Genomic DNA, 14,671 nt, shown 5'->3' on the forward strand with positions numbered 1-14,671 from the left:
CTCTTGTACGGTTAGCATTCAAAGGCGATCGTGCATGCCTTTGCTCTATCCTCTCGTACGGTTAGCAATTTAAAGGAGATTGGGCATGCCATTTTTGTTCCTGAAATCATGGATGCCTCCCTCGTGCGATGGCTCAACTAACGAACGACTTGTTCGTGCTCAAAACTAATACGCCTTGAAAAGTGGGAAGGAGGGAATAGTAAATGAAATTTGGTAGTTCATCAAAATATGCCAATTCAAAATGAACTCTTCCAAGCTAACAGTTTGTGCAAATTTAACATATATGTTTCATGTCTCCAGATGTCAATTATCAAATAGACGGGCGCAGCAACGCACGCCTTCAATGATCTAGTACATGTTAGGCCGAGTCATGTATCAAAAATCTCAGAAATAGATCAATTTATTGTCCTACATATGATAGCCCCAAAGAATAGAACACATGATGCATTATTGGCTAATACATAATTATTCTATATTTAGCTAAATCTTTGTCCACAACTAAATCAAGTTAAAGATAACCACTTGAGAATAAGGATTTGCCATCGACCGAATACTTGTAATGGCATTGTGAAATTCAAGGCAAAATAACAACATTAAGCATTTGTTTGGCCAAATCCATCGAACGATTGAAGTAACCTGCTAGTGTAAATAGACAAATGATTAGAAATCGATTTACACAACTACACTGTAGGAGCAGATATACACTTACAGACAATGCAAAGTAGCACTATGTAGAAAAGAAGGAAACAATTGTAGGAGTGGATATACTTCTTGTTGAAGAGCAAGAAGATCAACCATGAATCAGGGCAGAGGGAGCAAGAAATAATGCACCATGTCATCACCATGCACTCCGTACCTAACGAAGTTACAGAGTAGAGAGGAATCTAATGATGAAAAATGATAGCTCATTGGGCATGATAGACAACAAATTAATCACATACCTGCTCAATTGGTTGTTGCACCCATGTGTAGGCGCCATCTACGCTAACAACGGCGTGGAGCTTTAGAGCTGAGAGGGTCAGGCAGAACAGGCCCATGGCGTTGAGGTCTTGAAGAGGACGTCGAGGAGCGGCGTAGCCTAAATTCAAATCTCCCCCTTAGGTCGTTACTAGTTTGCTATGAGGATGAGACCAATAAGCAACGTGGGGGTGCTCCAATAAGGCGAGCAAGGATGCCGCCAGCGAACACGACCATTAGTGAGGGCTACATGCCAAGGAGTTTATTGTTCGAGATCTACTTAAAGGGGATATCCACCGCATCGGTTACTCATGAGTGAGGATGCAGAGAGAAAGAAACCCATCTGTTCCAATGGGATTTGATGGAGAAGGTGAAAAGGGAGAGGGAAATCAATAGAAGTGGAGAGTAATTGTTGTGGAGAATTGGAGGCACTGCTACGATGAAGATGCGGAGGAAACGGGACACCTTCCTTTTTTTAGCAAACAAACCTTCCTGCTCCTTGGATTAGAGGATCTCACGAAAAAAATAGATGGATTCATTCGCTTCAGCCCAAACAAAAGAGCAGGCAAACTTGCGGCCCAAATAGATTACCAGCTACACAACTTGATGGTTCAATGAAAAGACAAAAGCAATTATTTTCATGGTGACGTGGGGTCACTGGAATTAGTTCCTACTGAGGTGGCATGGTTTGTTGATGTGGATGGACTACATATCAAGATAATTGAGATAGCGGGATGAACTTCTTAGGTATATTTTTTTGATAAAGGGAGTATATTAATATCGCGAAGATACCAATTACACATAACCTCCGCACCAGCAAGACATTGAAAGATATTAAGGATGCACACAATTAAGAACAAAATAAAAAAGAGAAAATATTAAACAAAGAATAAAAAACAAAGGCCCCATCGGCCGAAGTGATGAAACACTCACACCAGCAACACTCTAACCACCACCAAAGACAACACCCGGACCGCAAAAGAGGTTCTCCAAAAACGACGCCTTCAAAAGGGAAACGATGCACAAGCATTATCGTCGCCCGATCAAGGATCTTAAGTTTTCACCCTGAAGAAAGTTCTAAATCCCAAAACAATGCCTTTAGAAAGGTCATTGCCAGGTACAACCAATGAAGGTCAGACCTTGGGCTTTCACCCTGGAAATCGCGGCTCGGTACTCAAGAAGTACCATCAGAAAATGTTGTCCACCTATGTTGTCGTCCCCTCCTGCCAAGGCCGCCGTTGCAAGTCCTCACCACCCGACACACAGGAGAAACATGTGTCGCAAGTCTTCATAGCAACCAAAACTCCTCTCCGCCATTACAAGCCACCAATCACAGCCACCATGGCTTTCTTCACCATTGTCAATGCCATGAAAATCTATATGTAGACATGTCCCATAGCATCGGCAAGACAACGAAGCTTTGCGCCACACCTTCATGAAGCCTCTCTGGCCGAAGACAAGGGTGCGCCCGACCGGATCAATTCCTATCTAGATATCCAATAGAGCCATGCGCCAATAGCGGAGATCTCCGAGAGAAAGATCGGAACCCATTGGCGTCCAAATCGAGAAGGCCGGCATAAAGCACATCGAGGATGGTGACCCCATACTGGTAGATCGGGTCGGCCGCCATCTCACACCGAGATTGGGATGCTTAAAACGTTTTTTTTACACTAGCATTACTTTGCATCATCCGTTGGACAGAGCATGAGAGAGGCCCATTTCTTCCACGGTTCTACCGGATCCGGTTTGTCTGCTCCCTCTCCATGCTCCCATCCGTGCTCCCACTTCATCCTACGGCTGTTCTTTTCTTTTTTTTTTCTAATCTAATCATCTCTCCCCTGATTTTCAGGGGGTGTGGCCGGGCTTTATTTTCTTCCGATCAAATCAAGCCACGTATGCGGGAGCACAGATGGAAGCATGAGAAGGGAGCAGGCAAGTCTCGTCCGGTTCTACCTATGGGATGAGATCTTGTTCTCCTTGCAACCGGGCCTCACGGAAAACCCGTGCCAGCGGACCCACCCCATGCTAGCACGGCACGGCACCCGCAGCGGCCGGTCCAAATGGACGGTGAGAGCCGCAACGCGACACGCCCGGCACTGTCAGCAAAGCGAGAGCGCGCGCACGGCGCACGCACGCTCGGACGAACGGACGGTGCGATCGATCCCTCCCCCCTCACTCAACCACAGTAGTACCCTGCCACACTATCGCGCACGCACTCGAGTCACACCTCCCACGAAGAACCAACAGGAGGCGCGGATCCCACCGATAAATAACCCCGCCTCGCCGCTCCTCCCCAAAATCAATCACCGATCGCTCGGGGTTCCCGGCATGACGATGATGGCCATGGCCAAGGCGCCCTGCCTCTGCGCGCGCCCGTCCCTCGCCGCGCGCACGAGGCGGCCGGGGCCGGGGCCGGCGCCGCGCCTGCGACGGCGGCGGCCCAATGCGACGGCGGGGAAGGGGGTCGGCGAGGTCTGCGCCGCGGTTGTCGAGGTGGCGACGAAGGCCGAGGATGAGGGGGAGGAGGACGAGCCGGTGGCGGAGGACAGGTACGCGCTCGGCGGCGCGTGCAGGGTGCTCGCCGGAATGCCCACGCCGCTGGGCGCCACCGCGCTCGCCGGCGGGGTCAATTTCGCCGTCTACTCCGGCGGAGCCACAGCCGCGGCGCTCTGCCTCTTCACGCCAGAAGATCTCAAGGCGGTGGGGTTGCCTCCCGAGTAGAGTTCATCAGCTTTGCGTGCGCCGCCCGCCCCCTTTTTGGCCTGCGATTTGAGTTTTGTATCGGGGGAAATGCTGCAGGATAGGGTGACGGAGGAGGTTCCCCTTGACCCCCTGATGAATCGGACTGGGAACGTATGGCATGTCTTCATCGAAGGCGAGCTGCAGGACATGCTTTACGGGTACAGGTTCGACGGCACCTTTGCTCCTCACTGCGGGCACTACCTTGATGTTTCCAATGTCGTGGTGGATCCTTATGCTAAGGTGATCATACATTAGCTTTACCTGCATCTTGGTATTTACAGTAGAAATTGTTACGCGGACGCTTATTTGCTGCCTTTTGTGTTGCTCTAGGCAGTGATAAGCCGAGGGGAGTATGGTGTTCCGGCGCGTGGTAACAATTGCTGGCCTCAGATGGCTGGCATGATCCCTCTTCCATATAGCACGGTATGCTTGATTGCTGAAAATATAGGCTGCATTTGTTTCTCTCTTTTCTCATATTTTTCTCCTGTCTTCCACTTGTACTACATTGCCTCAGACAGTCATGATCAAAGAGAGCAGTGTCAGTAGACATTTGTAGTTGTCTGCTGACTTTGACGAAAACTTGCAATTTACTGTTGTTAAAGGTCCTTGGATCATATTTGTTTTAATAATATTATGTTTGCAAGTGGAAGTGAAGTGAAATTGCATCTAGTATTTGTTGTTGTTGTCTTAGTCGCTTAATTGGACATGCAGTAAAAAGGTTTGCATCTGCAGTTTGATTGGGAAGGCGACCTACCTCTAAGATATCCTCAAAAGGACCTGGTAATATATGAGATGCACTTGCGTGGATTCACGAAGCATGATTCAAGCAATGTAGAACATCCCGGTACTTTCATTGGGGCTGTGTCGAAGCTTGACTATTTGAAGGTACAGTTGTACTTGCTGACTACATAGGATAATTTTTAAAGAAAGCTACATAGTTAGCCAGAATTTGGGTTATTACAAAAACTACTGCATACTATAGCAGTTACATGCTCATTATTGATAAGATGCTCACACACATCTTATTTGGATTTAATACCCGATTCTGTAATCATGACTGAATATGTTTTCCCAGATCTGCTTATGAATTCCGTATTATTTAATATTGGACTGTTCCCTCTACAGGAGCTTGGAGTTAATTGTATTGAGTTAATGCCCTGCCATGAGTTCAACGAGCTGGAGTACTCAACCTCTTCTTCCAAGTAAGGACTTAAATTTAGTATTAGCCTGCCAGCACTGTTTGAGTGAGAGTTCATACACATTTTGTGCCTGCATAACTGATATTTGTTCAAACTATTTTTTTAGCAGTCACTCAACAGTTTTACATCCTAGCTATTATATATATATATGATTGATACCTGCTACTGCTAATGATGTTAATATTTCGCAAGTACCTAAGCTAGATTTTTCTCCATGAGACATCAATCCATAATTGAAACTGGTCACAACAGTTGAATAGTTGATAGCTGAAAATGAAATCCAGCATGCTATTGTCTTGCCATCTCCAGACTTGCTAACATGAATTTTGTCTGCCTACCTATCATTTGTACCAACATTTCCAATTGCCCTCGCATTATTCGTGTGTAGAATGCATATGTGTTTTAACATGATTATTGTTGGCTATATTTCTCTTTGGAAACACAACCAATCTATCACCGTTTTGTATAAACTGCTTGTTTTCTTATCAGGATGAACTTTTGGGGATATTCTACCATAAACTTCTTTTCACCAATGACGAGATACACATCAGGCGGGATAAAAAACTGTGGGCGTGATGCCATAAATGAGTTCAAAACTTTTGTAAGAGAGGCTCACAAACGGGGAATTGAGGTAAGCAAGTCATACGAGTTAGTTGCTCCTTTTGAACTTATCAATTTGATGCTAAGACATGTTACTGTTAGGTGATCCTGGATGTTGTCTTCAACCATACAGCTGAGGGTAATGAGAATGGTCCAATATTATCATTTAGGGGGGTCGATAATACTACATACTATATGCTTGCACCCAAGGTGAGAGATCTTTCTTGCTGCGTAATTGTTCTTTCATAGATGTGAGTGAGCTTTCAAACCAGCCTCACTGCATTGCACTGTAGCAGGGGTAAGACTAGGTTCCTATAATTCCTCCCCAGACCCCACCTTGTGGTGGAGCTTCTATGCACTGGGTCTGTCCTTCTGTCCTTTATAGATGTATAGAGTATAGATGTGTTATGTAGTAGTTCTTTTTCAAGGGGATTTTGTTCATGCAGGGAGAGTTTTATAACTATTCTGGCTGTGGGAATACCTTCAACTGTAATCATCCTGTGGTTCGTCAATTCATTGTAGATTGTTTAAGGTACAGATATACATTTTACTTCTAGAACTACTTTTCATTTCTTTCGCTGCTTGTCATTTTGATATGATTAATTTGCAAGCTTGTGGGGTAAATCTTTTGGTCAGCATATTGTATCTTTAAATGTCACCTAATGTCTTGGTGCTTATAGATTTGGCATCTTCAAATTCTTTTTCTCCAATGAAAAGGGAAAAATCTACTGTATGTCTGGTCAACTAATTTACTTTTGTTTTGCAGATACTGGGTGACGGAAATGCATGTTGATGGTTTTCGTTTTGATCTTGCATCCATAATGACCAGAGGTTCCAGGTATTTTATATTTATTGTTTGTTTGCGTGTTGCCTTTTCAGAAGATTCTTAAAAGAATGTTTCTTTTACAAGTCTGTGGGATCCAGTTAACGTGTATGGAGCTCCAATAGAAGGTGACATGATCACAACAGGGACACCTCTTGTTACTCCACCACTTATTGACATGATCAGCAATGACCCAATTCTTGGAGGCGTCAAGGTACCTGTTTCATCCAACACCTGTTGTCTGTGTACATTCATTTGTTTTATTATGGTAATGATCGATTTCCCAATGTTGATAAGGAAACAAAATGCAAGTAGCTCTCTTTATATGCTTCTTGTGAGTTATGCTAAACATGTAGATACTAATATTTCAACTGTATATACTTGACGTATTATTGCTTCCTTGGGAGGCTCTCTTATTCATTTCCCCCGTTGCAATTATAGCTCGTTGCTGAAGCATGGGATGCAGGAGGCCTCTATCAAGTAGGTCAATTCCCTCACTGGAATGTTTGGTCTGAGTGGAATGGGAAGGTAAGATACCTGTTAAAAGTTTGATTTGCAAAGTCAATGGGTTGTTCATTGGCAAATACTGATAGAAATATAACTTATATTTGCGACATATATAGATAAAGCAAAATAATACGCATTCCACCTGAACTTCAAAGGGGCACGCAGAATTGTCCCGCATCTGTCTACAAGAATGATAACACATGAGCTGAATAGTGAAGTACTACTATTTGTCAAATGTCTGAATGAACGCACTAACTCTTGTGAGTGTTAACCGAGCAAGAAATATTTGAGTTTTCTGCAAGAAATTGTTCATGTTGTGCTGTATTATACTCCCTCCGTCCGAAATTAGTTCTCGGAGAAATGGATGTATCTAGAGTTCTAGGCGTATTTTAGTTCTAGATACATCCATTTTTATCCATTTCTGCGACAAAAATTCCGGACGGAGGGAGTATCATTTAACAAATATAATTCCCATGAATAAGCATAGAAGACGATATTGCTTTTTGACTTGCAACACCTAAGGCCCTTCCCAATGATCCACCTTGTACATGTGCTAAGCTTGCCATGTAGGCGAAAAATCTGATGTGGCAAGACAATTAAGAGGAGAGAGATGGGTTTGGTGACCCCAGGAAGAACCAATGCCAACCGCGTGAACCTAGGCAAAACATTTAAATGAAGCAAGAGAATTCATGAGAGAGTTTAGTAGCTAAGTCATTAAATGAAGTGAGCTTGGCTACAACAAGTTAAGCACCTATGCATTGGAGACTATAGTTGCTAAACTATTTAATGTGCTTAGCACCTCACCTAAGCACCTGTGCATTGGAAGAGATCTAACTTCATTGTTTTCTCCTAGGATTTTGGGTGTTTGAAAGCTGGGTGATATTTAATTTACCTTTACCTTTATTTGTAGCTTGGTTTGAGGGTGCGGCAAAGGTTTTCGCTTAGTAGTTACTCCCTCCGTCCCATAATATAAGAACGTTTTACAAGCTAAAACAGATTGTAAAACGATCTTATATTATGAGACGGAGGGAGTATTTTGTTAGTTATTATAGTTTATATATATACTCCTCATTAGGGCACTTCTGGACTGGTTTCATAGAAAATAATGGAATGATCACGAATTCTGGGTGACTGGCCAATAATTATTGACAACACTGTTGCGCATTTGGTTTTTATCAGGGAATGGAAATTGAAATCAGTAAGAAACATTACAATATTAAGCTTGTATATGCTAATGCTGGTGGATCTTTAAGAGGGAACATATGATTGTGTGCATCCATCTTCAACTAAACAAATATGTTGCACATCTGCCACATCACTTACTAGCTATTTCATCCAAGTGCTAACTTGTGTGGTTGTTTCCTCAGTACCGGGACATTGTGCGTCAATTCATTAAAGGCACTGATGGATTTGCTGGTGGTTTTGCCGAATGTCTTTGTGGAAGTCCACACCTATACCAGGTAAGTTGTGGCAATACTTGTAAATGGGTTGAGTGAATGTCACCTGGATTCTTTATATATACCACATGATGATACACATGTTAATATATAACGATTATAGTGTCTGCATATGCATTCGGCCAAGAAGTGTAAGTGTATAACACTAGTGCTATATATAGGTTTTAACACCCAACTTGCCAATGAAGCACATAGTGCTTTCTAGTTATCTTATTTATTTGTCCAGTGAATAATCCAGTGAAAAATGCCAGCCATGTCATTTTTTAGGGGGTGAGAAGAAACTATATTGATTTTTCCCCCTAAAAAAGCCATCTCAGATTTCATAGGTAACTTGCTTTTCTGTAAAGAAATGAAAATGACTTCATACTTTCTGTTGGTGCTAACTTAGCTCCATGTATATTTGTCAGATGAATGCCAAATTTAATTTGTCGGATAATTTGATCTGTTATTCACAAATTTCTATTTGGTTTCTCTAGAAATCAAACCAGTAACTTGTTATTGGCACTGCGATTTCTTATTGATTAACCAGGCAGGAGGAAGGAAACCTTGGCACAGTATCAACTTTGTATGTGCACACGATGGATTTACACTGGCTGATTTGGTAACATATAATAACAAGTACAATTTACCAAATGGGGAGAACAACAGAGATGGAGAAAATCACAATCTTAGCTGGAATTGTGGGGAGGTAATTCTGAACTCCTCTTTTTTTCTTTCTTTTTTTTGAAATTTTCATGCTTTACATAATAGTCGAATGGCTGACAAATGTCGTTGCATGGTTCTCTCTCTGCGTAAACCGTTGAGGCAGTAAGAGTTTCCCTACAAGATCTCTTTATTCGTATAATTATATTTTCTAGAGAAAGGTTGCCTTCAATTTTGTGCACGTGGCAGTACAGGAATTGTGGTTAAACATTGATACAGGCTGACCATCGTTACTAATAGGGGGAAACAATAAGCACATTCTTTTTAATACCAAAGGCATCACCCTGGTTCCATTTCCAACGAAATCACAGTATCCGAACTATAAGTTTTACAAGTATGCGGAGATAGAAATGAAGTATCAACCCGGCAGAAACAGTTGTTTCAGGCGTAAAGAGAAAAGGAAACGATATGCTCTATTACATCAACCTTTTAGCATTTAGGGACGACCAGCATCATCCCATCTTCAATCAACTGGAGCGAGGTCACCTCCAATCTTCTCAGCAGCCTCAGAGTGGTGACCTCCTAAGCAAGTGCATCAGCATCCATCATCTGCTGTTTACCTTGCAGCAGACCCCTGCCGTGCAAAATTTGTGCAATTGCATAGAAGCTTTAGAATCATGTGGAACATGCACTTACATTTCATGTGAACAATATAGGAAGGAGAATTCGCAAGATTGTCTGTCAAAAGATTGAGGAAGAGGCAGATGCGCAATTTCTTTGTTTGTCTCATGGTTTCTCAAGTAAGACTTATATCTGATCTCCTCAATTTTTGAGATTGCCTGTTTTTCACAATGGCATATGTTGTCAAGTGAAACATCCAATCCCAATATTAATAGAGCCAACATGAAGGGATTGCTTATCTGAGATATCTGCCAAAGTTAAATTCTTAGATTTACCTTCTTCAGCATTTCAGACCTTCTAATTGTTTTCAATTTTTTTTCAATTGTTAGGGAGTTCCAATGTTTTATATGGGCGATGAGTATGGCCACACAAAAGGGGGCAACAACAATACATACTGCCATGATTCTTATGTCAGTACAATTTTGTCACATATTGTTGTTCTAAGTAACTATCTTCAAATCTTTGCATTCATCCGTCATGGTTCTTCTGTAGGTCAATTATTTTCGCTGGGATAAAAAAGAACAATACTCTGACTTGCACCGATTCTGTTGCCTCATGACCAAATTCCGCAAGTAAGTATTCCGTTGAATAATTTCTGTGTAGAACCACTGAAGGTGCCTCCAAACACTAAGCAAGCAATGGTCAATTTCACACCCTAATCAAGTTGGTGTTGTCTATTTGTGTATTTGATCTGCTGCACTGTAGGGAGTGCGAGGGTCTTGGCCTTGAGGATTTTCCAACGGCCGAACGGCTGCAGTGGCATGGTCATCAGCCTGGGAAGCCTGATTGGTCTGAGAATAGCCGATTCGTTGCCTTTTCCATGGTACACATATAGTTCTGACACTTTTTAACTCAAAAGTAAATTATGGAGAGTTTTAGAAGTAACAAATATCTTTATGTATCTCACCACAGAAAAATGAAAGACAGGGCGAGATCTATGTGGCCTTCAACACCAGCCACTTACCGGCCGTTGTTGAGCTCCCGGAGCGCACAGGGCGCCGGTGGGAACCGGTGGTGGACACAGGCAAGCCAGCACCATACGACTTCCTCACTGACGACTTACCTGATCGCGCTCTCACCATACACCAGTTCTCTCATTTCCTCAACTCCAACCTCTACCCCATGCTCAGCTACTCATCGGTCATCCTAGTATTGCGCCCTGATGTTTGAGAGGCGGATATACAGTAAATAATATGTATATATGTAGTCCTTTGGCGTATTATCAGTGTGCACAATTGCTCTATTGCCAATGATCTATTCGATCCACAGATACATGTGCAAACTGCAAAGTTCCTGGTAATCAGAGAAGTTTTTCCTGATGACCAAGCTGCTATAACATTCATTGACAATGGAGCAAAAACAAAATGCACAGAGCATGCTCTTCTGTCAGTGACACTGAAGGAAGACGAACGGTCCACACTGCAGTCAGCAGGGCAGCATACGGAAGGTAGAAGAAGCAGCAAAACGATCAGAAGATCTCCAGCTCGATCTGCTTGCTGTGCATGCCTGTGTCGATCATGATTCGGTGCTTTCTGGATATGTGATGCATCTGTAGACCCTGCATCTCTGGCACAAGATGTACCCGGCCTGCAACAACAATAACAAGGGACGCCGGTTGGTCGTCGGCGCCGGAGCTGAAGCAGAGGATGGAAATTAAGGTAGGAGAAATAAGAGAGAACTCACGGCCTTGCAGGTCGGGCAGCGGCGGTAGATCCGGGGGCTGCTCTCGGACTTGACGTTGTTCTTCTTCCCCTTGCAGAAGTCGCACAGCAGCCACCCTGTGCCGCCGCACCCTTCTTCGCACTCTACACCTTCTTCCTTGGGACAACAGCGCAGACGGCAGGTGAGAATTGTTAGCTTGCAGGATCAGGTGCATAACTTGAACTCTTCAGATGGTCATGGATCACTGCGAGGGTTGAGAGATGCTAACCTCCATGTCCATGTCCGCCTCCACCTCCGGCGGGGCCGCCTCTGCCGCCGCGGCCACGGCGACCTCCCTGCGGACGGACACGCAGCCGATCCTCCTCGGCTGCCGAGACAGGGACACGATCGACGCCAATGCCTGGGACGGCAGCGGCGGCGATGGGTGGTGGCACCAACCGTGCAGGCTCGTCGCGCTGCACCACTGCACAGCCATTTCTCTTCCTTGCCCAGCCTCGCCTCACCACCGCACCCTTCGGATAAAATCGCGAGGGAAAGGAAGGGAAAGGATCCCGCCTCTGACATCCCGGCCCCACGCAGGTCCACCTCGGCCAGATCACTACCGCCACGAGTCAAACCGCAAAGCCTGACATCTGGGCCCGCGCAGAATCTTCGTTCGCTCGCTGCTTCTAGTACAAGTCGCCTCAAGTCAACACTCTTCGCGAGATCTCGCCGCCGCGTCGTCCTCCATGCCGTCGTCGTCGCACCACCACCACCATTGCGTTGTCCTCCTCCTCTTCGTCGTTGCCGTCACACTCTCCGCCGTCGCGGCACTCGGAGGAGTAGAAGAGGCGGCCTGCGACGCGTCGTCCCCGCATGAGGAGGACCTGCGGCCGGACCGGCTCACGGTGCTCCTGAGCGGCTACTCGGAGCGGCGGCTCCCGCTCCTCCGCCGCATCGCGGGAGCCTACGCCGCACACCCGCTCGTCCTCGCCGTCGTCGTGCTCTGGTGCAACCCCTCCACCCCGGACGACCGCCTCCTCCTCCCGCGCCTCCCGCCGGGGGTCTCCCTCCACCGCACCGCCTCGGCCTCCCTCAACTCCCGCTTCCTCCCGCACCCGTCCATCCGCACCGCCGCAGTGGCCGTCGCCGACGACGACGTCCTCCCCGACGCCGCCGCGATCTCCTTCGCGTTCGCCGCCTGGCAGCAGCGGGCCGGCCGCCCAGGCACCCTCGTCGGCTTCTTCCCGAGGTCCCACCACCTGGACCTCGCCCGCGGGAGGTGGGCGTACGCCGCGCCGCAGCCCGGCCGCTACTCCATGGTGCTCACCAAGTTCCTCGTCCTCGCCGTAGACCTCCTCCGGAAGTACTCCTGCTCCCCGGAGCTCGCCGCGGCGCGCGCCGTGGTGGACCGGGAGCGCAATTGCGAGGACATCCTCATGAACTTCGTGGCCGCCGAGGCGTCCGGGGAAGGGCCGGTGCTGGTGGAGGCCGGCAGTATCAGGGACTGGGGCGACCCGAGGAACGACGCCAACGCCGGAGCTGGCGTGGAGGCGATGAGGGCCGTGGGGCTGAGCTCGAGAGGCGGCGTGGGGCACTGGGAGAAGCGAGGGGAGTGCATCACGGAGTTTCACCGGCTGCTAGGGAGGATGCCGCTGCGGTACAGCTACGGGAAGGTGGTGGAGGCGGCCGTCGCCGAGCAGGGGCTGTGCAGCAAAGGCGGCCGTCTCGTCCGGTGCGACCAGGAGTAGCCTCACGGCGTAGCGTGGCATTGCTACCCTTCAGTGATGTGATCACTACACAATCTGACGGACTGTACGATGGTGCTGTAGTATAAACTGTGGTAGGATAACAATGTCGACGACATTCAGACTGTGCTAAAGTACTAAACAGGAAAACGCAGCTAGCTACGGCCTCGCACAGTGATTAGGTCTCTTAAGTCGTTTGTTTCACTGATGGGCGGACTAGATCACCCGGATCATTCCGCGCCACTAGCTCGGCTTCCCGCTGCACGCCAGCTAGCAGGCCCACGTGACTGGGCTGCTGCTCCACAGAACAATCTGGGCATCTTCTTATGAACTGGGCCAACACCCACTATGGGCCGCCACAAGGAAAAGCTTTCGTTTAGTAGGCCTTGTCGCAAGCTTTTCACACGTATCCAATTTGCCGAGAGCAACTAGTTAACGAGCACTCCTTCGAAAACCTCGCAACGATCAGCGTCACTTGGCGCGCTCTCAGCCATTTGCCACGTGTCGCGCTCTGGACGCTCCCTTCGAATTTTATTATTTTTATTTTTTCCGCATGTGTTTTCGGTTTTTTAAACGGTTTTTTTTTCTGTTTTTTTTGACATTTTGGTTTTCCCCCGGTCTTTCTTAGCTTTTCGATCAAAAAAATTCGAAATTTTTTTTGCATGAAAAAACGTGTTTTCTTTTTTTTTCCTTTCGCGAAAGTCACGATTTTTCTTCCGCGAGAGGCACGGTTGTGCTTTAGCAAGAGTCACGGCCGTGCCTTTCGGAAACGAAAAAAAAATGTGTTTTCTGTTTTTTTTTCTTTCGCGAGTCACGGTTTTGCTTCCGCGAGAGGCACAGTTGTACTTTTGCGAGAGTCACGGCCGTGCCTCTCGGAAAGGAAAAAACAAAACGCGTTTTTTCTTTTTTTTTCTTTCGGGAGAGTCACGGTTTTGCTTCCGCAAGAGGCACGGTTGTGCTTTCGCGAAAGTCACGGCCGTGCCTCTCGGAAACGGAAAAAAATACGCGTTTTCTGTTTTTTTTTCTTTCACGAGAGTCACGGTTTTGCTTTCGCGAGAGGCACGGTTGTGCTTTCGCGAGAGTCACGACCGTGCCTCTCGGAAACGAAAAAAAACGCGTTTTCTGTTTTTTTCCTTCCACGAGAGTCAAAGTTTTGCTTCCACGAGAGGCACGGTTGTGATTTCGCGAGAGGCACGGACGTGCCTCTTTCGGAAAGGGAAAAAACCATGCTCCCGGTCCGGTTTTTTCGTCCGGTTTTTTCGTGAAAAAAAAGTTTGTCAAAACCTATCAACATGGGATCTAGTTTTGAAGATCTCGACGCAAGGAATCCAACGGTGAAAACGGTTCGAGATTTGGACTCACGGTTTAAGAGATAAAACGTTTTGAATAAACGGATCTACGAAAAAAGGGAAAACTTCCAGGTTGCGACAAATGGCGTGCTGCAGGTGCGCCACTTGTCGCGACCTGGAAAAGTGGAGTGCTCTTTGCAACAAGTACTTCTTAATTAGTGATTTCGCAATTTGCCTAACCATACAGAAGATTGATGAGAAACTTCATGATGATAAAATTGGCATAGTATCCTATTGATGTGACGCACGAAGTCATAGGCACATTGCATCGAAGCCGAGTAAAAAAACTCACAGAACTTGAAAAAGTAACCTACTTTGGGTCCAT

The 14,671-nt window shown here is 46.3% G+C and overlaps 3 protein-coding genes and 1 long non-coding RNA gene across 4 annotated transcripts; 2 read left to right on the forward strand and 2 right to left on the reverse strand.

Moving 5' to 3' along the window:
* Positions 1-415: 415 nt before the first annotated feature.
* LOC119328534 lies at positions 416-1,295 on the reverse strand. Its single transcript, XR_005159010.1, has 3 exons — positions 942-1,295; positions 769-856; positions 416-636 (listed from the first exon to the last, which is right to left on the reverse strand). It is a non-coding gene; the product is annotated as an uncharacterized LOC119328534 (long non-coding RNA).
* A 1,873-nt stretch (positions 1,296-3,168) lies between these two features.
* Positions 3,169-10,878, forward strand: LOC119328868 (isoamylase 1, chloroplastic-like). Its single transcript, XM_037601862.1, has 18 exons — positions 3,169-3,657; positions 3,757-3,939; positions 4,030-4,122; positions 4,432-4,584; positions 4,825-4,901; positions 5,388-5,529; positions 5,601-5,708; positions 5,945-6,030; positions 6,265-6,336; positions 6,409-6,535; positions 6,763-6,849; positions 8,196-8,288; positions 8,815-8,973; positions 9,644-9,727; positions 9,938-10,018; positions 10,101-10,180; positions 10,314-10,431; positions 10,521-10,878. Exons 1-18 carry the CDS (start codon positions 3,286-3,288, stop codon positions 10,776-10,778), a joined length of 2,373 nt encoding a protein of 790 aa, XP_037457759.1. The 5' UTR covers positions 3,169-3,285; the 3' UTR covers positions 10,779-10,878.
* LOC119328870 lies at positions 10,826-11,797 on the reverse strand. Its single transcript, XM_037601864.1, has 3 exons — positions 11,539-11,797; positions 11,292-11,426; positions 10,826-11,195 (listed from the first exon to the last, which is right to left on the reverse strand). Exons 1-3 carry the CDS (start codon positions 11,743-11,745, stop codon positions 11,124-11,126), a joined length of 414 nt encoding a protein of 137 aa, XP_037457761.1. The 5' UTR covers positions 11,746-11,797; the 3' UTR covers positions 10,826-11,123.
* Positions 11,798-11,916: 119 nt separating this feature from the next.
* On the forward strand, positions 11,917-13,114 carry LOC119328869 (glycosyltransferase family protein 64 C3). Its single transcript, XM_037601863.1, has one exon. It carries the CDS (start codon positions 11,999-12,001, stop codon positions 12,998-13,000), a length of 1,002 nt encoding a protein of 333 aa, XP_037457760.1. The 5' UTR covers positions 11,917-11,998; the 3' UTR covers positions 13,001-13,114.
* Positions 13,115-14,671: the final 1,557 nt, after the last annotated feature.

Source organism: Triticum dicoccoides, chromosome 7A (assembly GCF_002162155.2).
Source record: "Triticum dicoccoides isolate Atlit2015 ecotype Zavitan chromosome 7A, WEW_v2.0, whole genome shotgun sequence".
NCBI classification, from domain to species: domain Eukaryota; kingdom Viridiplantae; phylum Streptophyta; class Magnoliopsida; order Poales; family Poaceae; genus Triticum; species Triticum dicoccoides.